This window comes from Dermacentor albipictus, chromosome 4 (genome assembly GCF_038994185.2).
Source record: "Dermacentor albipictus isolate Rhodes 1998 colony chromosome 4, USDA_Dalb.pri_finalv2, whole genome shotgun sequence".
Lineage (NCBI taxonomy): Eukaryota > Metazoa > Arthropoda > Arachnida > Ixodida > Ixodidae > Dermacentor > Dermacentor albipictus.
Window position 1 is genome coordinate 83,168,257 of NC_091824.1, and position 27,428 is coordinate 83,195,684.

Sequence of the window (27,428 nt, forward strand, 5' to 3'; positions counted from 1 at the left end):
GTGTACTTTATATTACCTTCTGTTGTTTCTGACCCAGTTGCATGGACTTTTCATGCAGATGTGCGAGAGGAAGTGTTGACATTAGTGGCTAAAGAAAACGTCCCAGTAAAAGAAAGGTTTTAAAACAAGGTCTCGAAAGAAACTGAACTCCTCTAGTCTGCAACATGTTAGCTGCCAACTTGCGCTTTTGTGAAGAATGGCAGCTGCTGCTGCAGCAATTCTACCAAAGAAACATACAAGCGGCTTACAAATTTTTAGCAATTGCAATGGTGACTGTGCAGCACTGCTGCCGTGCAGTACCCTCTAGTGATAGATGTGAGGTGCGCAATCCATGTCGAAGCCATTTGCGAAAGGCTCCCTTCTCCATCATCCCTGTGCACGATTAACGGCAGTGGTGCCACACACGGCCCGAGGGCAATTGCAGGATCGCACTCGGTTTTGCCACACTCCGAGACATGGCCACCAGCACTAAGGCACATCTAGAGCGTGGGTGCTTGCTGTTAAGGATTTTCAGAGTTGCACAGTATTCTTTTGCCTGCCACTGGTTACAAGAATGTTCAGCAGCAAGTGAAGTGTAGAAGCACAACTGAACGAGGACGTAGACAGAAACAGATACACAGACCAATTAGGCCGCCAATGTGTTTGGACCAAGTGAAATGGGCAGGAAATGAGATAGGATATGAGTGTTTCACTGCGAGCTGCATAGAGTGGTGTCAGAACTGTTGAAGTCAGTTAGGAAAAGTCGGGATTTAAGTGACTTTCAGTAAGCAGGGTGATGTGAATTGATCATTGATGTTTGGCTGGGCGCAAGAGATTTAAACAATATATGATGCACTGAAGATGGATGTGATCAATAGTACACTGCACACAGAATCTTGTGGCACCAATTAATAAACTTATCGAGGTGGCTGTGTATAGTGAACAAAGCCATAGATGCAGCTTGGCTGATCTCATGTATTTGTATGTTTGTCAGATATTGAGGCATGGGAAAAAGATACAGAAAAATGGGGATAGGTTGTTTGTAAATGTGCGTTACAATTTTCTTCCTGTGAGTGACGGGCTGTTGGTCACAGCCATCTGCCACGTAATCCTGCAACAGGATATACGAGTGCTGGAGGCATGTTGCGGGGTGAGGCAGTTACTGAACAATTGGACTGGGTAATCAGAATGAATTACCACCTCTGTGAGAAATTGCTATCTTCGACGTAATCAAGTCTCATGTTGATAACTGCAGCTGCTGGCAACTGGTTTGAAAGTGTGCTGTGATCCCTGTGTTGTGAAAATGTATACGCTATGTAGGGAGGTGTCAGTGTGATCAGCTAATTAAAAGAATCTCTTTTGCCTTCCATTTGCTGTTTCTTTTTAATGCTGGTGTTTTTACATCGCAGCTTTGTACAACTTTCTGTAGTACATCTGTGATAATTCACTGGCAGCTGCTTTGCATCATATCTAGTCTATCCAAATCTGCAAGCTTTAAGAGTGATGCACTTGTGTTGTTGATGTGCTTTTCTATTACTGTTATGTCACATCAGTGCTGTTGCCCCTGTAACATTAATGTTTCTTTTACTGCCTAATAAAAATCTTTGCTTTCATCACTGTAGTTATAATTGTAAGCTTCACATGTTAAATGCACAATGGCATTAATGTGCATTTTCTCGAATTACAGGTATGTCCCTGAAAACAAACTTTACGAAGGTGTTGAGGGAGAAAATGTGGGGTGATCCAGATCCAGCTTGGCCTGCTTCCAGACCTGCATGCTCGACAAAATTTCAAATAAATGCAAAAGTATTTATTCCCACATTCCCTGCTTGGCATGCTTGCTTGCGTACTGGACCTCCGATTTCCATATTCTTGCATTCTCAAAGGGGATGTGCTGGCAGTACGACACCTCTGCACTCTCCAAATCCAACGCGGTGACCTTGGCCTTGGCAATAACCTGCATGCAAAAATGGCTGTTTTGCATGCTGTGTGAATGGAACAGAAATTAATACTGTGCAGCGAGGAATTGTTGAAGCACAGGAGAAGCCTCTAGCATGCGCTCACTTCTACTACAAAGAGCTTGAAACGGGGGCCGTATTCTTGACTGATCACTTTACACGACTGAGTAGCACTGGTTGCACCCAGTGGCTTGGCCAATAGGATTCCAAATGCGGTCAATCCAGAATACCGCCTTGGCAAGTTGCTAAACTGGAAGTGACTACTCTCCTTTCGTGTGCTTGACATGAAAACATCGCTGCATTATTCTTACTCGCTAGTAACTTTTCAAATGCACTAATCTCGATGTCTGCTATTTTCTCAAAGATGGATGAACAATCAGTCGTTGCAAGGTGTGTCTACTATCATGCCCTGTGTAACCTGCAATAGCTTATTTCTGCAACTTATTTCTGCAATAGCTTAATCTGCCACTGCAACTAAGGTGCAGTTGCAGACCATTTGAGCATCCCACGGAAGTTGTTCTCTGTTACTTGCAGTTTGTGCAAGTATTGCAAGCTGGCAAAACCAGCACAGCACTACATGATAACAATACTACTGAGTGGGTGGTACGGAGTAGAGCAACAACGAAACCTTTCGACCACCCACGTCATTGTCGGGGGTAACTCCAATGAGTTCTTTTTTCTCAATATGAACTAGAACTGGACAAGTAGCATTTTATTTTGTCTTTAATACAATACAAGGATGTTTTTTGCAACGAGTGGTTGAGTACTAGTGACGGAATTTAACTGAAGTGCTTTTGTTATTTCAAGTCCCGAGGGATTCTCTGATTGTGTCATGCATTTGCCTCAATTTATTGATTATTAAGGCTCTGTTCGCAATGATATTCACGAGCACTAACCTATCACTTTAGCTTGACTTAATATCTGCCTTTAGTGTCCCTTTAAACTGCGTCAATAAATATACTTTGTTGATGTCAGCTGTCAGCCAACAGCAGCTGTCTATTGAAATTGGGGTTTTACGTGCCATAACCATGATCTGATTATGAGGCATTCCATAGTCGGGGGCTCCGAATTAATTTTGACCACCTGGGTACCACCCACTGTGTGGTACATGGGTGTTGTTGCATTTTGCACCCATTGAAATGCCCCTGTTGAAATGCATTGTGCTGCAACTTTGGGTTTTGACCACCTGGGTACCACCCACTGCATGGTACATGGGCGTCGTTGCATTTTGCACCCATTGAAATGTCCCTATTGAAATGCATTGTGCTGCAACCTTGTGCTTGGCAGCGCAATGCCACTAAGCAACCCTGGCGGGTAGCAGCTGTCTATGAGAAACTTGCATATGACAACATATGCAAGCCGCTGGCAGCTTTGAAGTGGGCGACGGAAATACCTCATTTGAAAAAAAAAAAAGAGTGCGAGAAATATGTGACTTTGCACTCTGCTTGCGAGCTCCATGCGCTGTACACGACTGCAAGATTTGGCTGAGATGTTCACACCAGTGTATGCTATCCACAAACTGCATTTTTTTTTTCATCAAGACCGATGTGTAGTTCAGGACCCCTTTAAAAGTGCCCCTGATATTGTTCATTCAATATGCAGGACTTTACTACATGTTTGCTCATCAAATACTAGAAGCATACCTACCAAATTTTAAGATTTTATTCTAAAATGACAAATTTTTAGTGCATGTTTACAATTGTCGTAGTGACACGAATATTGTAGAATTTCTCATTTACGTATAGTTTAGGGCAAGAACAACTTCAAAAGAAAGACAAATGCATTGGCTGAGTGATTCTTTATGGCCCAATTTTTCTGACACATTGATTTTATGGGCGTATAACATGCAGCAGTGACATCATTTGATATAACCAATGCTTATTGCAACTGAATCTTCGACAGCTGGTATATGAATATTCCATTAAAAATTTAGTAAACATCTCTGCGTGTCTGAGGCAGAGATCATCTTTGTTGCGACTAATGTAGAGCAAAGTGCCTATTTCCAGCATGCTTATTAGTTAACAGTAAACATGCTGAATAAACAAATGATCTTTAGTACTTTTAAATTAATTTTAGTTTGTTTTCCATTGTAGTGTTTTTTGAATTCTAAGTTTGGCAGGTCTGTGGAAGTCTCACAGTTGAGTGATGCAATTGTGAACTTCCACATAAACATGTTGTACTTAGCTCTGCTGCTCTCTCAACTGACTGTTAGAAAACGTACATGACACAGAGTGAATGTATTGGTTTGTTATGCTTACCGCTCAGGATAACTTCATCGTCATCCTTCAAAAATGTCCTTGTTTCTCCATTGTTCAGGGGAATGGGCTTCGTTCCCTTCCAGCACAGCTCGAGCATCGAGCCGTAAGAATCCTCAGTCTGAAATTGGAGCAGCAGCAAAGCATGCAACTCATACTGCTTAAGAGCACTTACAGGGCCGTCACTTCATTTCGTGTGCGGTATCTAGCCGACGGTGAGGAACAAGTATAAAATTGGCACGTGTGCACATATTTTCATTAATTCAGCAGTGCGCCCAGAAACAACAATGCCCAAAAATTCGACCACAAACATGCGGTGAAGGAGTCCCAAAAGATTCACCTCAAATAGTAATTGACACTGCAGTAGCACTCACATACTCCAGATCATTCCTTTTTCTTTCATTTCTCACTCACATACAACGAAAGTTTGACAAGTCTAGTGGGGGTAACGTGTACAATAATGCTATATTTTGTGTTCTGTGATGCTTCAAGCACCTTATGGAAGCAGCATTCCCGAGATTGCAGCCACTTGCTCAAACAGTAGTAAATTTCGGGAGCATTTGAACTGCTTGTGAAGGCTGAAGAGGGAGGAGCAACAAAGTAATGGAACGGCTGCTTGCTCACCACTGAAATGCATGCTTTTATTTCGAATACCACTACCAAGTGTAATGGTTGACGTGCTAATGTAAGTAACTCGGGCATATTGTAGGACTGGCTGGTACACAGATAGGAAATTTAATGCGAGTGCATAAACAAGAAAATAGGGGTCAGTAGACATTCATGCCTCATTGGCAGTCGGCAACTCCATTTACAAGCAAACATTGCACAACTTGCAATCCAGGCATCAATGAAGGCACAGTATCCTCACTCTCTGCACCATTGCCACACCAAAAGCAAAAGTGGTGTACAATAAGGTTATAACTTACAAATGCAGTGTAAGTTCATTCTCTTTACCATTGTTGTCACTTGTGCAGATTTCTTTCTATGCCACCAATCTTGCTATTACACCAGGAGGTGTAATGCTCCGAGCATGTCCAATACAAAGTTCTCTATGCACAGCTGACATTTGTGCTTTGTGTAGGCTGCAAAAGTGAAGGACAACTGCATATTTACCAGTCCACTGATGGTTCCAGAGCCCAGCAAGTCTCCAGGTTTCAGGTTGCAACCACTTACGGTGTGGTGAGCCAGTTGCTGTTTCATAGTCCAGTACATGTGCTGCAATGATAGAATTCTTAGTTACTTGTTTATCACAACAGCAACATGCATTATGGTACTATCTTATGCCTAAATAAGTCTGTGCTTATATCAGTTATGCATAAAGAGTCCTGCAATGCAGAATGACAGAATGCTCCATAGTTTAATGTACCCAAGTAAGTATAAGAATATGAGAGCCACAGTAGTCAAGAGCTCCAAATAAATTTTGACCACCTGGGGTTCTTTAATGTGCGACTAAAGCATGGTGCGAGAAGGTTATTGTATTCTGCCCCCATAAGAAGGTGGCTGCTGTGGCTGAGAATTTAATCTGTAGCCTCGTGCTTAGCAGCACAACAGCAAGTTGTGCCATTGTGGCATGTGCAATGCAGAATGAGGATGTCATGTCTGTTTATTGCGTGGTATGAAACTTGATGTCTCAACTCCTTAGGATATTTAACACTTTAATTTACTTAAGAAATCCATATTTTGCTCCAACCAATTCAGTATATGGTGGCGACTGCTGGCAGCCCTTGTAGATTAGATATGTTGCTGACAGTAATTCATTAAGCATTCTGTTGGTCATTTCATCTTCCTGCTTAGCAGAATAAAAAAGGAACAGCCCAAATTCTAAAATATATCCATATTTCCCATTTAGAAACAAAGAATAAGAAAGAACATTGCAATGTCATAACTATTACAGTTAAACCTTGATCTAATGAAGTCGGTAAAATCGGCAATTTCCTTCATTATACTGAAATTTCTTTGTATTAAAATTTGACCTTTTATACAAACAAGTACAGTCGCCAATCGATTTTTCTAACACAGAAAGCGGCCGCAGAATTTTTTAAATTATCAGGCAATCGAAAAAAGCAAATTTGATGGAGAACTCGATTCATTTTGGCAAATTTGGGAGCCAGTGTAAAATGATACGGTTTCATGCCACGTACATCGACAATATCTTCTTGGCGCTACAAATTAAGCGAAGCCAGCCACGCTTTCACGTGCACTCCACCGCCGCAGCTGATAGCGTTGCCCGTCCCGGGAAAGGCGCCGGCAGCGGGTAGCGAATGCTTCGTCTGCCTCTCGCTCCAACGGGCCACCGAAACTCGAGGGTACACAACCACCAATACTGAATGCGCGGGAAGACAGCTGACATGATGCCACGCTGTCTCTTCACGCCCAGTCTTTATACATACGGCAAATAAAGCACTGTACGCGGCTGCGTATGCACTTAGCTGTGCTTAACCATCTGCTTCTGCAAAATTTTCCATTTATTGTCTCGGTGGTAGTGAAATTTCATTTTTTTGAAATTGCATACAAACACTTCGTTATATTGAGGTTCTAAATAGATGGTGTTCTATGGACAGAAGGTTATGAAAAGTTAAGTACTTCGTTACATCGAGTTTTAACCTATAAGCGGCAGTGCCTGCCACTTTACTTCAAATGTGTGCCTGAAGGCCTGCTAATTTTGCTTCTGCCAAACTCTTGCTTGGTTCTTTGTTTTTTTTGCAGCATCGGCTTTTAAAAGCACTGCCAGTGGAAGCTTGTGCTGTCCTCTCCTGTCGATCTTCACAAGTTTGTTGTTGCGTGCGACATGTGTACGTGGTAGCATAGAGTGCTAAAAGCTCATCCGTTCTAATAGGCCAGGAGCCTGTGGGCAATTGTCAATCAATTGCCACAGGTAGATAACAAGACATTAATGCAAAACGTTGCAGGAACAAAATAGGCTTTGCATAGGCACTTAAGGAAGGCACAGCAGAGTGTGTGGTAAAATCCAAACGGTTGTAATTATCTATCAAGTTGTAATGAAGCTTGGTACGGCAGCCAGGCACCGCAGCCACTCGTATGAAGCTGTCCTAAAGTTTGTAACGATATTCATGTAAACTTCAGCAGACTTGAACAATCTCGGAAGACTATCATCAGCTAAAGAGAGCATCTGGAAATCCCTGCAGGCCTCTTAGGGTTTCGCTCTTACCCGTCGCTGTTCTTAATATAATTAGCGAAAAGAATAAGGGGAACCTAGGAGCTAGATTTCAGTATCAAACATTGTTCTCCAAGTCAAACCAGTTCCTCTTGTCTCACCATTTTCGTGGGTCAATGCACTGACAACTACTGTCATTTGCAGTCAAGGATGGGAAGTGGCAGACACGTCAGTTGGTGGCCACTGATGGGACCACGAGGATTGAGTGTGAGCATAGCCGATGCGTGGCCTTGAATCTTGAATAGCCCCATGAAATTATTGAATTATGGGGTTTTACTGCCAAAACCACTTTCTAATTATGAGGCACGCCATAGTGGAGGACTCTGGAAATTTCGACCTCCTGGGGTTCTTCAATGTGCACCTAAATATAAGTACACAGGTGTTTTCTCATTTTTGCCCCATCGAAATGCGGCCGCCGTGGCTGGGATTTGATCTCGTGACTTCATGCTCAGCAGCCTAACACCATAGCCACTGAGAAACCATGGCAAGTAGCCCCATGAAATGAGTGTCAAGTTTCGCTCTTGCAGAATCTTGTTCCGGTGTTGTGTGCTATTTCCCATGAGCTTAGATGTGGTAGTGAAGAACATGGCAAGGAAAACGTTTGTTCGCTCGCTGAACGTCTTTGACAGTCGACAATAGGAAAAGGGCTCCATGAATTTGACATACGAAAGCGTCTCACGCTGTAATGATTTGCACAAGGCTTCGCATGACATAGATGTCAACTACAGTTGAGTCTGCCAAATTTTTGCTAGTTACAGCTATATGAAGTTAACAGACAATGAAGCCAGAGAAAGCATAGAGGAAGTTAACTGGTATGTTTAAGTGAAATGCAAAAATGATAAAGAAAATCAAAGTGAAAAAAAAAGAAGGAAAAGAAAACTTGCTGTAAGCAAGAGCCAAACCTGCATCTTCCGCATTAAACTTGCAGTGCTTTACCATTAAGCTACCGCGGTGGCCATCCTCCTGTTAGCTGTCTTGGATATCACCCTATGTGTACAAAGTTGGGTCTGGGAGCATTGGCCCGTGCCACTCATGGACATGGCAGTAGATGTGGAGCACCCTTTTCAGCAAAGGTGCCACATAGTAAATGAACCCTCATATGCTACCTCGTGGCATCAAGGCTGCCATGTCGAGGCCCTCATTCTGCAATGAACGAGAAGAAAATGGGGATTGTAAAGGCTCGATTTTTAGTTAGGGAGAACCGCATGAAGGGAACAGCCAATGAAGCCAGGCAAACTCCATGTTTGCATATATATGCTAAAGATCCTTTCATCTTTACATAATTTTTTTCTGCTTTTGAACTACACAAACCACCTCTTCTTTATTTCAATCTGTTTTTTATCTGGCTGTAAAACTTTGAATGGCTTCTGACACACTCCGTTGGTTGAAATGCCACCTACGCTTCTGACTTGTGAGCTCGCATTTTTCCAATACATGTTGCAATATACATATAGGTTCTTGGACAGACTTAAAAAAGAAAGCATAAAAAAAAATTTGGTGGATCCCATGCGTTGTGGAAATCAATGTAAGTGAAGCTTTCTGTGCTGTTTATGTTGAGTTCTTCAGCATTTAGTGCAATACGAGAGTGGCGAGTTGATGTTAAACGTTACTTAGCATGCACCACTTATGTTTGTTTGTCTACGTAGTACACAGAACACACTGTGAGATATGTTTGCATAAGGCGTTGTTGTGCGTCATTGTTCATAGTCTGTTCATAGGTTAGCGCTGTCATTGCCACGCATGGCACATCTCATACTGGCAGGAGTGTTAAACATTTTAAAAAATGGGGCTCTATGTGCCAAACCCTCAATCTGATTACGAGGCACAGGGTAGTGGGGCACTCCAGATTAATTTTGAACCCCTGGAATTCTTTAACAGGCACTTAAATCAAAGTACACGAGCGAATTTGCATTTTGTCCCAGTCCAAACACAGCCGCTGCAGTCGGGACCAAACCTGTGACCTCGAGCGAAGCCAAAGCCACAAGGCTTCCACGGCGAGTACAGAAGTGTTCATTTGATGGGTGGCTGCTTCTGTAGTGACCTCTAGACACTGCAATGCTTTAATGCAGTTTTGCATCTGTACAACCTGCGGCAGTTGTCCACATGACAAATCCACACTTTTTTTTCACAAATAGCAGAAACATAAAGCATGCCATACCTTGAATTTAAATTATCCAATTTGTGTGCAACTGCTGCCATGTTTTGTGGTAGATTCCTTGATTTCTCGTTGCCTCCACCCTCTCTTGCACTCTCCCCATGTATGCAAACCGCCACATATGCCCCTTTCCTTTTCCCGAATGCTAAGAATCTTATCCCCCCTTCCCCTTACGAGCGAAGAGTGGCAAGGCTGTTAGTAACTCGTTTTGTGACTGCGTCAGTTCTACCCATTCACTGCCTCCTCTTGCTACCTCCTCTCGACCATTCTACCTCCCATCTGTACCATTGCATGTTAGTACAGAGATAAGCGCTGCAGCTCCTGCAGTGCTTTTGCGGGTGGCTCACAGATAAAAACAACAGTTTAGAGGGTACTGTTGCAACACCCACGGAACTCCGACGGCATTGTGGCAATGCGATGGAAAGGTCCGAACAAGTCCCTCCCTATCGCCTTTCCTCTCTGCCGCACTCCTGCCAGGTACATACACGCTCTGAACCACCTCATAAAATATCGCTATAAGATGGCAAGTTGGACTAGTTGGTTTCATGTTTGAGATCCGATTGAAGCCATGCGCCGTCCTGTCTGCCTCTCCATTTGTGTCCCCGTCTTATGTGCACTTCAATGAAATCTCAAACATGAGGAGCACCCCCCAAAGCAGTGTGCCAGACAGCAGCAGCAGCAGTGGAAAAATCAAAGGAAGAGGCAAATGCTTTAAAATAATGCGCATGCAAAAGCTTTACAAGCAAAATGAAGCATTTTTACACCAAGCAGGACATTACATGACTTGTAGAACTATTCCGCATCCAGTCTTGATGGACATTGGGCACTGTTATTGTTAAGCCTATCTTAAACAACCTGAGCTATTATGCTGTTGTAGGTGCTTCAGTACATGAAATGATTGCCACCGAGTTCATTACATGGTAAGTAACTCACTTTGTTTGACAGGGTTTGTTTTTCATTGGCATGAAGGAGCTTGCCAAGTTCAGAAGATATTAAGAAGCGATTGAGAAGCCATTCAGTGACCATCAAGACTGCAACACAGGCATTAATTGTGCAATACCACCTTGGATAATCAAGTTGAAGTGACTTACCTTGAAGTTGGACTTGCACAGAGTAGTTACTGCTGCAGCATCTTTTGCTGTTGAGAAAAAAAAAATGGTATTTAAAAAGTCAGTTGTCGGATTTTGTACATATTCCAAGCATTTTTATATATTCATGCCCTACTACTCTCTCCTCACATCACTCCTTCTCTAATTTTCTGTATGCAGAATAAAAAGCTAGAGGAGTTTTCCTGCTTTACTTCAAGCTGACCTCGAAGTCTTTCCTTAAATAAATATCCTTTTTCTTTTTCTCAGTGTGCCTGGGCAAGTTTAAGAACATATAGCAGTGAACAAGAGCCGTATTGTGTCTGGCTATCATAACATCACTGAGCCCAGCCCTTCAGCAAAATGAGGCTGTGGTTACGTCGTACAAATGTTTGTGACAACAGCAGTTAGCTCAAAACTGGGTTTGCTGCCTTTCTGTTGATCCATTTCATTACGGTACAATATTATCATCACGCTACCGTCATCATCGTGTTGTCATGGTGGTGTTACCATGACAAGTCCACACCCTCGCTTTATGCCGAAGGAAAACTAAACTTCACCCAACTCGCCACTGGGGATTAGACTCTTGCCGCTGCAGCAAGGTACAGTTGGGAGCCAGAGGCACTTACCACTGAGTAGTGGCACAGCCAGAAATTTTTTTTTTTTTTTGGTGTGGGTAGGGATGGACATGCACTTGCACCGGGAAGGATGAGGGGGTGCGGGGAATGTGTCCGGTGTGCCAACACCAGGCTACCCCACTGCCACTGAGCCATTGTGCAACTTGCATGCTTTGCAGCTTGTGTGGCGTTTGTTGTGCACACATTATAAATCTGTAGAGTGGTGGCACTCACATATTCACTACAGATGCAACAACAAATGAAATGCTCATGCAACATAGGTGGTGTACTATGCAGCAGTTCACAGTGCAGCTTTCAGTGCAGTAGTCACTCAGAGTGTTCAGCTCATCTGTGTTTGGCTCTTCACTGCTCATGTCTGATGTCAACTAGTGAACTGTCATCATGCCAGCACAGTTATCATCATTATCGTTCCAGTGACATGTTGGTGTCATCATGGTGTCATTGCATGCATTTGGTGGAGTTAACACAATAGTGGAGAAGTTTCAGTAGTGGAAGTAAATGCTGTCACAGTAAGTGAGCTCAGAGCTGGAGAAATCGGTGAAGCTTAGTTTTCCCCCATTTAAGCATGAAATCCTTTTAGCTCCTGTTGTTGGCGCTGCATTACATATATGCTAGTTACTTCTCAAACAAGTTACACAAAATATTGCTTCCGCATTCTTCCAAACGTTTGTTCACAATATTACTCAAGCTGGAACTTTCATTACACTGAAGTTTTATTTATCATTTCCAATAGCGACGTCCAAAAGGCAGATACAGGGCACTGAACACTTGATTTTCATCTTTTAGTGCCAAGACAGAGTTGCCTGTGATCTTTTCAACGCCAGCGGTCCGTGAGGTTCGCGGCACTTTCAGCGTACCAGACGTGCACTACACCCAAACATGCACTACACCCATTTTAAGATCGTGGCTAGTATCATCTCCAACCAATCTCCTTTGCCAGTAGCCATTTCATGCTTACATCTACTCTCAATTACGGGAGAACAGCATTTTTCGTAAATATGATAAACTGCGTGCCAATGGTATGCAGGTTCATACTGAAAATTGTTGATATCCTCGCTTTTGTAAATGCCAGTTTTTTGTTTGCTCAATAGACCAACCTCGCAGCTAAATGCGCTATGCTACTAGTGCCTGCAAAGGAGGTCAGTAGCAGTTGTCCTCGGCAAATGTCTAGTATGGCTCAAAGCGTATAGATTTACATTGTCGGACGTTTCCTTCACATGATCTGATTCTCCACATGATCCTTGATCATACTGACTTAACTGGTACTTTCATTAAGCAGGGGGGTGAGGATAAGGAGATGAGAATGTTGCACTGGAGGGCAAGGTTGGGAAGTTGTATGTTAACCAATCTGCCACCCTGCACCCCTGACAAAGGAACGAGACACTAGAATGCAATTCATTGGCATAATCCAAAAAGCAGCTGACCTTAGCATCCAACTTGTGGTTGCCTAACTAGAGCAAAAAATTGAGGATTAACCCAGCATCATGATGCTGGCAGGAGAGATGTTCGAGCACTTTTAGCCTGGTGAATGGTGAAATCAGTTTATTGCATAATGATCAGCACTGACAGGCTACTGTGCAAAGTCATGGTGATGATGCTGGTCAGTTTACTAGACACTAATGACACGACAGCCTACAAAGATATTGCATGCTATTTTTTTCTCTTCTCAGCCATTCAAGAAAGTACCTTACAGGTGGTTAGACATGGTCCAGGCACAGTGCTTGTGAACAATCTTTGTCCGGTGTTGACGACGAGGCTGCCTTGCTGGTTCTTTTAACCCAACTTCAGACAGAACAGTTCACAGGTAAAAAAAACGTCCACTCACGTTTAATGTCCACCTGAAGATTGATGTCAAAGTTGTAGTCATCTGAATGAGTCAAGTAGGGCATCGGAGCTGGGTCTTGCGACACATTGGCGCAGCGGAATGGCTCAAGAGCTTCCATGGTAACGACCCAAGGACTGATGGTTGTGCCCAGGTTCTTGGCCGTGAATGGGCCCAGTGGCACATATTCCCACTTTTGCAAGTCACGTGCTGCACACAGTGAATTAAAAGCAGAATGTGTGAATCTAACTTACACGTGCCACAAGATTTCTGGATGTAAGCACAAGTACCATGCTTATTGGAAAAGCGTGCGATACGGCTGATTGTTAAACCATAACACATCTGTATCTGCAGGATAGAATGGACATATGTTGGAAGAGGACTGGCCGGCTGCTAATGTGCAGTCCCAACCTTGTTGAGGTAGTGGCATCAGACTTACAAGATCCAGTTATTACTAGAAGTCATGCATACAATATTTTTTCTTTCACCCTGTACAGAACAGCTGGTTGAAGGATTCTAGCTCAGATAGCTCTTCTCTTCCCTTTCCTGTAAGTGAGCCCCATTCCGTCTCCTTCCCTCTCAAATTGTACTGCAGGGATAAGGGGGGGAAGTCCTCACATAAGATTTCATAATATGTACTTATCTATATGAAACCGAGCATAATTTACAGATACAGGTTATGCTTAACCAATCTAAGAACTTGAATGTCCACTTGGAAATGTGACTGTACAAGTTCCCTTGTTGAAGTATGGCTACTACGACAGAAGTATGCTGAAGTTGAAGTATGGCTGCAGCTTTAGGAATGTCACACCTCAAAAATTTTCTTAGCAACATAAACTGTGTGACTAGCACTGGGTATATAAGCATTTATAGGCAAAATCATTCCTGGGACAGCACTGAAACAGCATGCTCAGTACCGTGTCAAGAATGCTGTCAGTTGCAGACGGCAATGTGTCTGGCACTAGTCGCGAAAATCTAGCAAAAGTGAAAGTATCCTTGAGAGTGATCGTGTGAGAATATGAACCCAAGTGGAATGCTTTTAACTTTCCTGTAACTTAGTTACCACAAACAGTGGCGTGGTGCAACTAGGAGGTTAAATTAACAATGTTGCATCTTTTTATGCTAATACCAGTGGCGTAATTCACAATGTTATATATTTTACTCAAGTATGGTATTCCATGCATGTGTCTTTAACCAGGATTGAAACTGAATTGGCTTTTTTTTTCTCCACATAGCCTTGTTCACTGTAAAGGGGCTTAACAAGCTTCTAGTGAATCAACTGTTTCTGAAAGTGTGTCAAGAGCTTCTGCAGCTTGCCCACCTTTTACCTTAACGCTAGTGAAATTTCCAGTAGCAAAATTAGTACCATATAAGGTTATTGACAACTTATACCCTATTAGTTTAAAAGTTCTTATACGGAGAACTGGCAACCAATCCCCAGTTCAATAATATATTCAGATATTCAATGGGACCCACTGACCCCAATAGGTCTGTCAAATGTATGGCACTAAACTTGTGAATATACTCAATATGCACAAACATGCACACATTGGCAATTCACTTCAATATATTGCTTCGCTATGTGCAATCTCATGCACGCTAATATCTATTCACATATAAGCAAAAATTTGTATTACCAAGTAGTGTCAGTTGAAGACAAATATGTAACGTTTTACGGCAAATTTTTAGCTTCATGGAAAATATAAATGCTGCTCTCTGCTGATCATACCAAACTACAAAAATCTGTTATTTGCGGACTTAAATTATAACTATTCTATTATTATTAACTGTTTTGTTTCACAGGCACTACGCAAACAGTGACTTTTATTGGACACCTACTGGGGCCAACTGGCATTTAGTTCGAATTCCAATACAAATTACAACACAAATATGCATGACCTTAGTCTTTTACTACAATTTACGAGGCCGGAAGGCTTTATCTGTGCAGTCCTAATTGACAATGGGCCTAAGACATATTTTTATTAATCTATCGGCAAGCACCATCACATTGTATAGGCACCAATACAAAAATGAAAACTAAGACATCTTTGAGCGGAAACAGTGCGAACAATTGAGACGCACATTATGAGTGCCGACTATCAGCTGGTGGTTCATCAGATTAACAAAAATATGTACAATAAGAAAGTGGGAAGCAAGGAAGATACTCAGCATCACAAAAACATCTGTAGAGCTGCAAGTTTATCAGGTACAAAATTAGGCAAGAGCTTCTGTTGGACAGCAACTAACACAAGCTGCATGTATCACACAGGCAAACTGAAGGCTCTTACAAACAAAAAGCAAAACAGCATATCATTTAATAAAACCACCAGTTGACACTCAACGAGTGTTTTGCATGTCTCCGCCCTCATTTCTCGTGCTGTTTCCACAGCAAGGTGCAATACCAGCAAGCCTAGTGTTGCACTCTTTTGCAACTAATAAAAAATTATGCTAGAATATAAACTCCTATCAGACTAATACACGTACATATTTGCATTTTCGCTGGGTAAGAAATTTACACTTAATAAATCTTACCGCTCCAGTCATTCATGAGCACCATTCCGAAGATGTGTTCGTGAGCTTGCTGCACTGGGACTGGATCACCCAGCTTATTAGCTGGACCAACGAAGAATGCCATCTCCAACTCAAAGTCCATCAACCGGCACGGTCCAAACACAGGAGGCTTGGCTATGTAAAAAAGAAAGGAAACGAATGTGTGAAACGCTACAAATTCCATACAACCCATACAACACAATCCATTCCATACAATCCTTGAAGCATGCATTTGGAAGACATTGAAAGGGCGAGTGCTGCCTATAGAGCACACTGTAGAGAAATTATGGGAAGGACTGTAGTGGTGCTGCTTCTGTATGCACTGCTGTCTAAAGGACGGAACATATGCCATGGGTGAATTTCTTCTTAGCTCTATAGGCATGATTTGTAGCATTTCTTAAACAGTTTTTAAATAGTCACAAGGAGGTGTGGGGGGCCATGCTGCACATCAGCTGGTGAATGTTGACATTGTTGTCACCTTATGCCCTACTTGAAACGGGAAGACGAATCGCTGTCTTGCATCAATATCCTTTTAGACACAACATTCTGAATTACTTTTGTTACCATCATATGCACTTGACTGCAGTTAGAATGCTAGTTAAGGGCAGTGCCATTAAACATGCGTGATTCAGTAAATCTAATACCAACATTCATGTGGGGAATGGAAGCATGTGGTATAATAGGTAATGTTAAGGCAGTATTTTTAGCCACTGATAGAACACAACATCAAACTTGAACTCGCAGCCTCCAATTTGTCATGTTCCTCCTGAACATGCCTATCTTAAGTGGAAAAGAGGCCAGCTGCTGATACGAAAAACTTCCTGTATTTTACAAGGCTGCGGGCACTAACGGGCATTGACGAATGGCTGATAGAACTGTATCGAGATACGACACATTTAACGTAAGCTCTGCATGATCACATGTGTTGCTTACTGTCATCAGGCTTAGTCTGTCCATTGGGACGACGAATTGGAGTTCCTGAGACGACAACCGAAGAGGCTCGACCATGGTACCCAACAGGCAAGTACTTCCTGCAAAACAGTCAGCCTTAATTCAGTGCCATGCATGTGTTATACTGCCATGACCTAAAGACAGGCTTTCGTGGGCTCTTAGTATTCAAGTGTTCTTTCTTACCAGTTTGGCAACAGAGGATTGTCTTTGCCACGGAACATTATGCCAACATTTGTGGCATGCTGCTTCGATGAATAAAAGTCTGTGTAGTCACCTGGTGAACAAAATGTACAAACAATAATGAGGGTACAGTTTGCCTTAAGCATCCAACATGCCATGCACCTTACCAATTTGTGCCGGTAAGTGCATTGTTGCTTGTGACATTGGGACCAGTGCCCTTGGGAAAAATAGAATTATTAACTGCAGTTCAGTTTGCATTTTTTTTTTGCAACTTGAAATGTGGGTCATAACTCATCGCAACATGGACAGGCAGAGAGACAGAGCAGTTTAACTCTGAAGGTAATGAAAATATACTTTTTTCATTATTGTGAGTTCACTAACAAAGGGAGTGGCAAAATCACCTTATTTGCTACCGTCCCTCTTGTGCAATACGAAATGAGAATGCAGAAGGCTTCTAAGCAAAGAAGATGAGCAGGATCTTTTTTCTGCAAACAGTATCTAGGTAAATGCTTTTATGCTTTTATGCAATAGGTGGAGCAATAGGTACAGTGAGGGAAAAACAAATAAAAATTGGAAGAAGGGGAAGCTGTGTTATTTTTAATAAAGACAAGGCATTTGAGCTGTTTTTTCCATACCATTACCTACAGCAAATTTTTCTCTTTCTATTTCAGTTTGCTAACTGTCATAGATTTAGGTTTTTCATGAGCTTGGTTCTACCTAAGTCGAGTGCACATAAACTGGTTGGGTGCTTTTTCGAAACCTCAGGTGAACATGTTGGCATCTTTGTTCAATCTTATTTTCTCAGTCAAGGCAATTCTTCTGCCTTTACTTTTGAGACAGTTGTGTGCTGTATGTCGTGTAGAGGCAGTTGCCAACCTGTCACTGACCCCTTCGTTTTTGTGCTGCAAATAATAGCAATAATAAAACAACAATAGAAGGAGAAGAAATTTTGATTTAGGAAGCCAATGCGTGCTAGTGAGGCAATCAGTTCTGCGTAGTTAACCATCCATTTTTCTACAAACAGTAATACTTACTTGGCTTTTAGAGCAATGTCATCTTTCAAAACTGGCTCATTCTTGGATAGCAACTTCTGGATCACTTGTCGGGCTTCCACCCAAGCTGGTCTGCCCAAAGCCATGAACTCATTTAGGGTTTTCTATGGAAAAGCACAGTAAAATTAACCTTTGCTTTAGAGCAATGTATCTTTACAAGCATTGTTACATACCTGTTCAAATACATGCTGCGATTGTTTCAAGTGGGGCCCAGTGAAGAAGTGCTTCACCACGGTCAAATCAAGGATGTAATCTCCGATAGCTACGCCAGGACGAGGTGTGTTCTGTAAGATATTAATTGGTAGGTTGCAACATCCTAAAGCAACTCACATTTGCCATAGTTAGGAGACCCGGTACAGTTTTAATTACCTAGAGTTTAAGTGCAGCCAAGGCATAATATACATAGAGGCTTTTCCATTTTGCTTCCGTTTAATGCAGTCACTGTGCCTGGGAACAGAACCTGGGACCCTGTGCTCAGTAGCTGAATGATGCGAGGTACACAAACTTGTTCATTTTAAATAGCTGATATTGCGTGTTCTAAGAAGTGACACAAGCAAGCAAATTGCACAGTAACGATAATTTTGTTGATCAGCAACCAGCTATGTAAGAAATAACAATGCTCTATTTGAAGTGGCATACAAAGCATACCAAAGAACCTTCACTAAAAGAACTGGGCCTATCTGTGTGGTGACATATTTCTAACTATTGAAGCCAATGCCGATGTAAGAGAGGATGTGCACACAACACCTATTTGCTTTCTATGCTCCCAGGTATAGGAAGGAGCAGTTTTTCTTACCTGGCAGCCTCTTTTTTTTTTTCTTTTTCAGGAGCACAGGCTACCATAGTTTTCCTGTATTACTTGGGCAACAGAGCTTGATTGATGGCCCCCTGTTGAACTGGCCTCCAGGTGCAGTATGCCTTTTCTTGAATTTTCAGTGGCTGCTTTACTTTTTCAGTATCAGTGTGGCAGCAGTTGTGACCGCAAGACCTCACAAGGATATTTCAGTCCAGAATCTGACAAAAAACCCAGCCTGAACGCTGCTGAATGAGCTGGTTAACTTGGCAGTGCGAAAGGCTGGATCCCTTTACCCCTTTCCTATTTGTCTGCCCTAGGCCTCTAGCTAGCTTTGTGCATATAATATGCGTGCACACTGGCACCATTGGCGTGCCTACAAGCTCCAGAGGTTTCAGCAGCAATTCTGCTTGCACAGCACTTGCTAGTAGCACAATCGCAGCAGAGCCTTTAGGGCTGCCACATAGTTTTTTTTCTGATGGTGCCAGGTGTCAGTTTGTCCACGACTTCAGCACATCACTTGCCAGTTTTCTGGTTCTCCCTAAATTAGAACATTATATAAGCTGCATTGCAGGCCCTTTGCTGGGCATTCATACATAGCAGATAACTGAATACATTCCTAATTTCTAGCTGATTGATTCCCACTTAAGCATTTCACTGTAGTGCTATCGAAAGTTGCAAAACAGAACCATCGGTCCCCCTATCTTTGATACAGGTGCAGTGATTTCTTAAAGGTTATAAAATAAAACAAGCAGCTCCTTAAAGCAGCTAACTCATAAGCCAGATATATTATGTTCAATAGTGACAACTAGATTAAGAGCAATAAATATTTCTGTGCATATTAGCAATGCATATTATCATGCATTTTGCAGTCATCCAGACTGCAGTGCTTGGTTGATTGTTATATAACATGTCTTATGAATAATTTGCATTTACAATAACAGTATAATGACTTTAAAAAAGTACTGAATTTCATATAAAGGCTTTCAACAAATCTCAATCATGCAAAGTCTTATTTTGCATATTGTCATATTGTATTTCTGCATAATGTACTTTTCACAAACACATACCCTCCCATTCTTCTCTTGGTGTCAGCTTCTCCTTATTTTTTTTTTTTCTTAGAAAAGGTGCCAACTCTAACAGCCATTGAAGGCAGATTTACAGCCTTTGCATGTATTGGTGAATGTGCAATATTATTGAAATTTGAACCCTGAAAGATGATATGAGTGAATCAGGAATATATACAATGCAGTTAATTGTGTTTACTTTGTATAGTATCTCCCTTTGCCTTCACAGCACAGTGTTATCATGCTCCTCTTTTTACACAGAGCCCACAGGAAATATCTTCATTTGCAGTATATTGAAGTTCAAGAGTAGCAACATCTGTCTGAGCAGAACATGCGATACACGGCCATCACATAACTGCAGGAATGCTTTTTCTTTTTTAGTGAGTCACAAGCCTGCCTGGAAGCAGTAATGTTTGCCCAACGGCCCCAAGCTTCAATTTAATAGAGCAGTTGTCTGCACATGGTGGTAGCAGCTAAAACACACACATATAGTGTCACTCTAAACGGGGTTATATTTCTTAAGTTTTCCAGAATTTTTGAAAATCACCTGTGGCATATAGCATAATTTTTTTATTTCAGCAGGAATGTTTGAAGAGGCAGACATTAATAACATGAGAAGCCGAAGCACATATTCAACTAATTAACAAGAGTTCACTAATTTACTTGTCAAATAATTGCTCTACAACACATATTGCAACTTACAAATGGTAGTTGGCGAGTTTTCAAGATGTATCCACTTGAATCTCCAGGATGACACCAATTTTAGATATTTCCTAAGTGTTGCACGATAAACGTGGCCGTTCCAGTTAGTTTTCGTGCTTCAATGCATAAAAGAGCATTTGGTTAAAAAAGTCAGTGGAACAACAGGGTATTTTTACGGTAAGTTTGATGGTGCACATTTCCAAACTGATGTCATTCTGGAAATTGCTTCCAAGTGAATAAGTCTTTTAAAATCATTGGCTACATTTCGTAAATTGCAATATATGCGATAAAGTAATGAAGAAGTTTATTAGTGAATTTTTTTAATTTGTTGAATATACGTGTTTCGATTTCTCGTGCGAGCAGTGTCCGCCTCCCTGAATAATCCAGCTCAAGGACTTTAATTGTTGTCTGCAACAGGCGATATTTAATGCAACCGGAAAACTTCAAAAATGGTCACTCCGTATGTAAGTAAACCACATTTGAAGGCCAAGTGATGTAACTACTGAAGTTATAGGCGTGCTTCATGTCGTGTGCTGTGATGTCCATATGTGGTTTTACGCACGCTGCGCTTTTGCATGGATCACCTACCATTTACTTTATCAGACGGTCACTGCAGCTGGACTTCATCTGACGGCAAAGTTTAAATAACGCGCCTCTCGTTCACGTGACAGAGCCACCGGGTGAAACGACAGCGCATGCGCAACTTGCGTGCTTGCAGTATCTCGAAGCGATGCTGCTGTAAATCTTCGTTAATATCTTTTTTATATGTTCGCTTAGCGTACGCAAAATTCCACCTGACCTCTCGCGCTCACAGACAGCGGGCGCCGTAATCGCGTGTTTCGTTCGCGGCACGCCCAACTCGGCTCAACTCTCCGCACAACGTCCTGCGCAACGCCCGTGAAGTAAAAACTGCAGATCTGGAAACATGTTTGGAAACTACCACAGCATACCCGTGAGCATGCTGACCGCGAAAAGCCGTCGGGTGCTGGCGCAGGAGCAGCCATGCGGTTTCAAGTGTGGCGGCGATGCTGTCGCCGGTCGGAATATCGCGCTTTGCCAATGAATATGCGTTCTTGGGACAACGTATACATACGTTTGTCGGCGTAGAGAAGATCCCGTACGGCAGGTTGGCGTACGAAAAGTCGCAGTTTTCAGGCACAGGCACAAAAGACATGTTTAAGCGTTTGAACGAAGCAGTCGGTTAAGCCGCCACAAGCAGAGTCGTTTGCTAGAGGCAAGTGGCGTGCGTCCGGAGCAAATATGCGAGGGGAGGGCGAGGGGGCTCGTTTCAGCTGCTGTCTGCTCTTCCTCTCCTTATCGCATGTTTCACCCGAGGCGCTAGAACTGGTCTCGGGCATCAAGTAACTACCGTCAAGGCCACGTCGTCGTCGCGTTCACTCTCTCTGCAGGACATCTTTTGACCCAACAGCGATTAGTCCGCGACGTGGACTTTTCGGGCTGCCTATCGCCATGTGCTGCTTACTTTGCTTACAAATCGTAGCCGAAGATGTTTTTGAACGCTTATTCTAATTTAGTAGCTTAAACGATTGGAACGATAGCTGGCGTTGAAATATCTTGCGTGAAAGCGCTAGGTTTAACGGCTAGACAGGAACAAAAAGAGACGAGCACGAGTGGAACTCGATTGAATTCAAAGACCCCCGACTGCTTCTCACGCTTATTCCGGGCGACTGCATCTTATGTAACCGTAATGTTTACTGGGAAACGCTGGCGGTGAAATCTATGCACGAAGGCGAGCTTTCTGGTAGAAACGCGGCCTCTTGCATGGGCCGATCTTCCGTTATTGTTTCGCACTTTTGATATTTCAATCTGAGAATATTTAACATGAAAGGCATGCGCTGTAGGTGTTTTGTTTCATGACATTTGTTTGTGGGCTACCATTCTCAAAATTCCGAGGAATAACGTTGTAAAGAACGTAATTAGGACGTCTTAATTACGTTCTTATAGTTGCTTGTACAAGCAACTTTAGTGCCGTGTAACATATGCGTGGTGCGGAATGATTTCGCGAGAAGACACGGGGCCTTCAACGCTATCGAGTTAACAATTCGCGTTGCTAGGGACACGTCCGAGATTTCGGTGAAAATAAACCTCCAGGCAGGGAGATTCGCATATCTGAACATTTCTTTCCATTGCTTTTTATGTAGTAAATATAAGTGCTGATATAGAGCACGCGCGGGTGATGGAAATGCTACTATCTATATTTATGGAAATTAGGATGGCCAATGGAAACTGACCCTGTGCAACCTTTAACAGCCGAACTCTGTTGAGTGAAGCTAGCTTAGCAGGACTCTTTGAGGAATTATCAGACGTTGTTTGGGATATTATCGGCCTTTGTGAGATTAGAAGAACCGTTGAGGCTCATACAGTGCTGACTAACGGCCGTGTCCTCTGCTATAGAGGTCTCCCAGATAAGAACCAATACGAGGTAGGATTCATAATCCATAAGGGCATAGTGGGCAACATTGACGAATTCTACAGCATTAATGAGAGGGTAGCAGCAGTCGTAATCAAACCTAATAAGATGTATAGATTAAAGGTAGTACAAGCCTATGCTCATACATCTAGTCAAGATGAGGATGAAGTAGATCAGTTTTATGAAGATGTTGAATTATCGATTAGAAAAGTGCAAACTCGGTATACAGTAGTAATGGGTGACTTCAATGCAGAAATGGGGAAAAGGCAGGTGGGTGAACAGGCAGTTGGCAACTCTCAGTGGCTATGGTGTTGGGCTGCTGAACACGAGGTCGCGGGATCGAATCCCAGCCGCGGCGGCCGCATTTCGATGGAGGCGAAATGAGAAAACACCCGTGTACGTAGATTTAGGTGCACGTTAAAGAACCCCAGGTGGCCGAAATTTCCGGAGTCCTCCATTACGGCGTGCCTCATAATCTGAAAGTGGTTTTGGCACGTAAAACCCCATAATTCTTTTTTAGACAATTGGCAACTACGGCGTCGATTCTAGAAACGCTAGAGGAGAGATGCTGGTAGACTTCGTAGAAGGGAATGAACTGAGAATAATGAATACCTTTTTCAGGAAACGCAGCAACAGAAAGTGAACCCGGAAAAGCCTTAAATGGTAAAACAAGAAATGAAATTGATGTCATACTTTCTGCCGATCCTAGCATAGTACAAAATGTAGAAATTAATAAAGGCAAAATCAGAAGTCCGCCCGTTCGTAGCAATTGCAACAAAGGAAACCCTAGGGGTTCCTAGAAAGCAAAGCCTCGCAGTTGAAGAAAAATTCGTCCCGCTCCGGGGCTCGAACCCGGGACTACCGCCTTTCCGAGGCAGCCGCTCTACCATCTGAGCTAACCAGGCAGCTAGCAGATGGTAGGGCGAAGTCGAATTTGTCAACAACTCGACGCAAAGGCAAGAGTTTGACGGAAACCCGCAAGGTGAAGAGAAGCAATTAATGTAGAATGTAATGGCTGTAATGGAGTGATGTAGAATGTAATGGATGTAGAAGTGATAAGTAGTGTAAAGTGCACTGATCATATATGGTAGTGAGGGCTAAGATTTCACCTCAGTTTGAACAGAGAAAGAGTAAAATTGTTTAAGAAGAAACAGGCCAACTTAGAGGCAGTAAGGGTACAAGCAGTCAAATTTAGGCTGGTACTTGCAAACAAATGTGTAGCCTTAGAACAGAGAGATGATGATTATGATATAGAGGTAATGAATGAAACCATAACAGGTAATGAATGAAACCGTGACGAGGCTGGCTTCAGAGGCAGCAATTGAAGTGAGAGGCAAGTCACCAAGGCAACCTGTAGGCAAGCTCTCCCAAGTAAGAAAGGACCTAATAAAGAAACGACAAAGAATGATAGTGTCCAACTCAAGAGATAAGATAAAATTCGCGGAACTGTCAAAACCGATCTACAAGGCGACAATAAGTGATATTCGAAATTATAATGTGAGAAAGACTGAAGAAGCCGTAAAAAATGGACGGAGCATGAAATCAGTGAGAAGTAAACTTGGCATAGGACAAACCAAGATGTATGCACTGAAAGATAAGTATGGCAATATCATGAGCAATCTCGAAGATATAGTAAAAGCAGCGGAAAAATTCTATGCTGTCCTGTACAGTACCCAGATAAGCCACGATACCTCCATTCGAAGCAGTAATGAACAGATTGCAGAGACTCCTTCTATCACTAGCGATGAGGTTAGAAGGGCCTTGCAAGACATGAAACGGGGAAAAAGGCAGGGGATGATGGAATAACAGTCGATTTAATCAAAGATTGGGGAGACATAATGCTTGAAAAACTGGCGGCTCTCTATACGAAATATCTATCGACTTCAAGGGTCCCACAGAACTGGAAGAACGCAAATATTATAGTAATCCACAAAAATGGTGACGTTAAAGAACTAAAAAATTTATAGGCCCATTAGCTTACTCCCAGTATTATATAAAATATTTACCAAAGTAATCTCCAATAGAATAAGGGCAACACTGGACTTTATTCAACCAAGGGAACAGGCTGACTTCGGGAAAGGATACTCTACTATGGATCACATCCATGTCATTAATCAGGTTATCGAGAATCCGCAGAGTACAATAAGCCTCTCTATATGGCTTTCGGAGATTACGAAAAAGCATTTTATTCAGTGGAGATATCAGCAGTCATAAAGGCATTGCATGATCAACGAGTGCAGACCGCTTACGTAAATACCCTGGAAAATATCTACAGAGATTCCACAGCCACTTTTATTCTACACAAGAAAAGTAGGAAGATACCTATAAAGAAAGGGGTCAGACAAGGAGACACATCCTCTCCAATGCTATTGACTGCGTGCTTGGAAGAAGTATTCAAGCAATTAAACTTCGAAGGTTTAGGAGTAAGGATCGACGGCGAATACCTCAGCAACCGTTGGTTTGCCGATGACATTGTTCTATTCAGCAACACTGTGGACGAGTTACAACAAATGATTGAGGACCTTAACAGGCAGAGTGTAAGAGTGGGGTCAAAGATTAATATAAAGAAGACAAAGATAATGATGAATATCCGGGCAAGGGAACAAGTGTTCAAGACCGCAAGTCAGCCTCTAGAGTCTGTGAAGGAGAACGTTTACCTAGGACAACTATTCACAGGGAACCCTGACCATGAGAAGGAAATTCACAGAAGAATAAAAATGGGTTGGGTCGTATACGGCAGACATCGTGAGCTCGTGACTGGAAGCATACCCTTATCATTGAAAAGGAAGGTATACAATTTTACCGGGGCTGACATATGGGGCAGAGACTTCGAGACTGACAAAGAAGCTTGAGAACAAGTTAAGGACTGCGCAAGGAGCGATGGAACAAAGAATGCTAGGCATAACTTTGAGAGGCAGAAAGGGAGCGGTTTGGATCAGAGAGCAAACGGGCATAGACGAGATATTCTAATAGACATTAAGAGAAATAAATGGCGCTGGGCAGGTAATGTTTTGCGCAGATTACATAACCGTTGGACCATTAGGGGGACAGAATGGGTACGATGAGAAGGGGGAAGCGCAGTAAAGGACGGCAGAAGACTAGGTGGTGCGACGAAATGAGGAAATTTGCGGGTGCTAGTTGGAATCGGTTGGCGCAGGACATGGGTAATTGGAGATTGCAGGGAGGAGGGGCCTTGGCCCTGCACTGGCCATAAAATAGGCTGGTGATGATGATGATATTATTAGCAGAAATAATGCTCTTTTATGTCTACGAGCTATTAGAAAAAAAAACACATATATTTCTGCTTATGCAGAAAGGATATGAGGTACAAAACAATACCTTAAATATTATGCGAATGATGGAATGTGCGCTTGTATAATAAGGAAGCAAAGTAATTTGTAATAATTTCGGAAGAGATTCATTTACTGACAAGGTTCGAAGCAAATTTTAATGAAAGAAATAGAATGTGTGGTTTGAACTTCAGGATTAAAGCAATGATAAGTCAGCAAAGCAGCCGAGTGTTCAAATATGTGAATTTTGATTTTGCCTGCTTGTATGCTACCATGATGTCATTATTCACTAATTCTTGCGTGCAACATACGGAGCCTCACTGATCGAACAGAGAACTCTTCACAGAGCGGAGTAGTACTAGCATGCAATTCGTACGATGAAAGTCGTTATTGCACAGTTTTATAATCGGGAAAAAAATCGTTTTGTCGAAGGAAACCCAGCACTCACTGATACTTCTGCGAACTATATCTAGCAGAAGTGAACGTATACCAGATGCCCCACATAGGGGAATACCCTTCTTGTGCTTTTCCAGTTTGTTCTCGTCTGTATCAGGCTATTTGCTCCTGTTTATGGCGAAACGTGCCAATAATACTTGGGTCAAGGCTCTCTCCTGCCTCCGTGGTCCGAATTTACAGATTGCCGGGCGAAAAGGTTCCGGTACTGCCTCTCCCCACCCCGCTTAAAAAAAGTTAGCGCTGCCTTCCGACCACCAAAATATAATGCAGAAATTTAAGACAAAAAACATCGTAGGTTGATTGTCAAGTCAATCGATAGCGTGCTGACAGACCTGATATGCTGCCGGAGACAATCATTAGTTCGCTCTATTGGAATATGCTATAAGGCTGGGTGCTGTGACATCGCACGGCCTTGGGGATGGGCCTGCGTCACAATCCACATTAAGTGCGGGCACATGTCGGGCATAGGCAGCAGGATTGGCCGACAAAATTACCATATTTAATTACATTGTCTTCGGGATTGGCTCAACTTTCACTGCACTGCCTCCGGGATAGGCTAGTGTTACAAACCACATTAAAACACTGTCGAGGGCACACATCGTGCATTCGTATCATGATATCGGCCCACAATGACACTGTATTTAGCTACTTAATTGTCTCTGTGATCGGCCCAAGTTTGACAGCGCTGCCTCCTATAGATATATGCCAGCGCCATAATCCAGACTAAAACCTTAGTGAAGCAACATGTGCACTGGTATCAAGATCGGCCCACAAAGCCACCCTATGTGATTGCGATATCCCTGTGTTCGGCCCAACTTTCGCTGAACGGCCTCCTGGATAGGCCAGCGTTGCAAACCACATTAAAACACTTAATTATTCCGGAGTTCCC

At 42.6% G+C, this 27,428-nt stretch overlaps 2 protein-coding genes across 5 annotated transcripts in view; one reads left to right on the plus strand and one right to left on the minus strand.

Annotated features, from left to right (window-relative positions):
• LOC139059181 (pyruvate kinase PKM-like) overlaps positions 1-1,800 on the plus strand; it is a 51,496-nt gene extending 49,696 nt beyond the window's left edge. For all 4 annotated transcript variants that reach the window (XM_070537200.1, XM_070537199.1, XM_070537197.1 and 1 more), the window contains one exon: positions 1,667-1,800. In XM_070537200.1, coding sequence (XP_070393301.1) covers positions 1,667-1,721 — 55 coding nt within the window. In that variant the 3' untranslated portion in view covers positions 1,722-1,800. The remainder of the gene's footprint in view (positions 1-1,666) is intronic.
• On the minus strand, positions 1,768-21,689 carry LOC139059182 (fumarylacetoacetase-like). The gene is made up of 12 exons (XM_070537201.1): positions 21,456-21,689; positions 17,974-18,084; positions 17,783-17,904; positions 16,916-16,965; positions 16,752-16,842; positions 16,551-16,648; positions 15,600-15,752; positions 13,071-13,277; positions 10,614-10,660; positions 5,306-5,407; positions 4,196-4,313; positions 1,768-1,936 (listed from the first exon to the last, which is right to left on the minus strand). The coding sequence occupies exons 1-12, from the start codon at positions 21,534-21,536 to the stop codon at positions 1,860-1,862; spliced, it is 1,257 nt and encodes a 418-aa protein (XP_070393302.1). The 5' UTR covers positions 21,537-21,689; the 3' UTR covers positions 1,768-1,859.
• Positions 21,690-27,428: the final 5,739 nt, after the last annotated feature.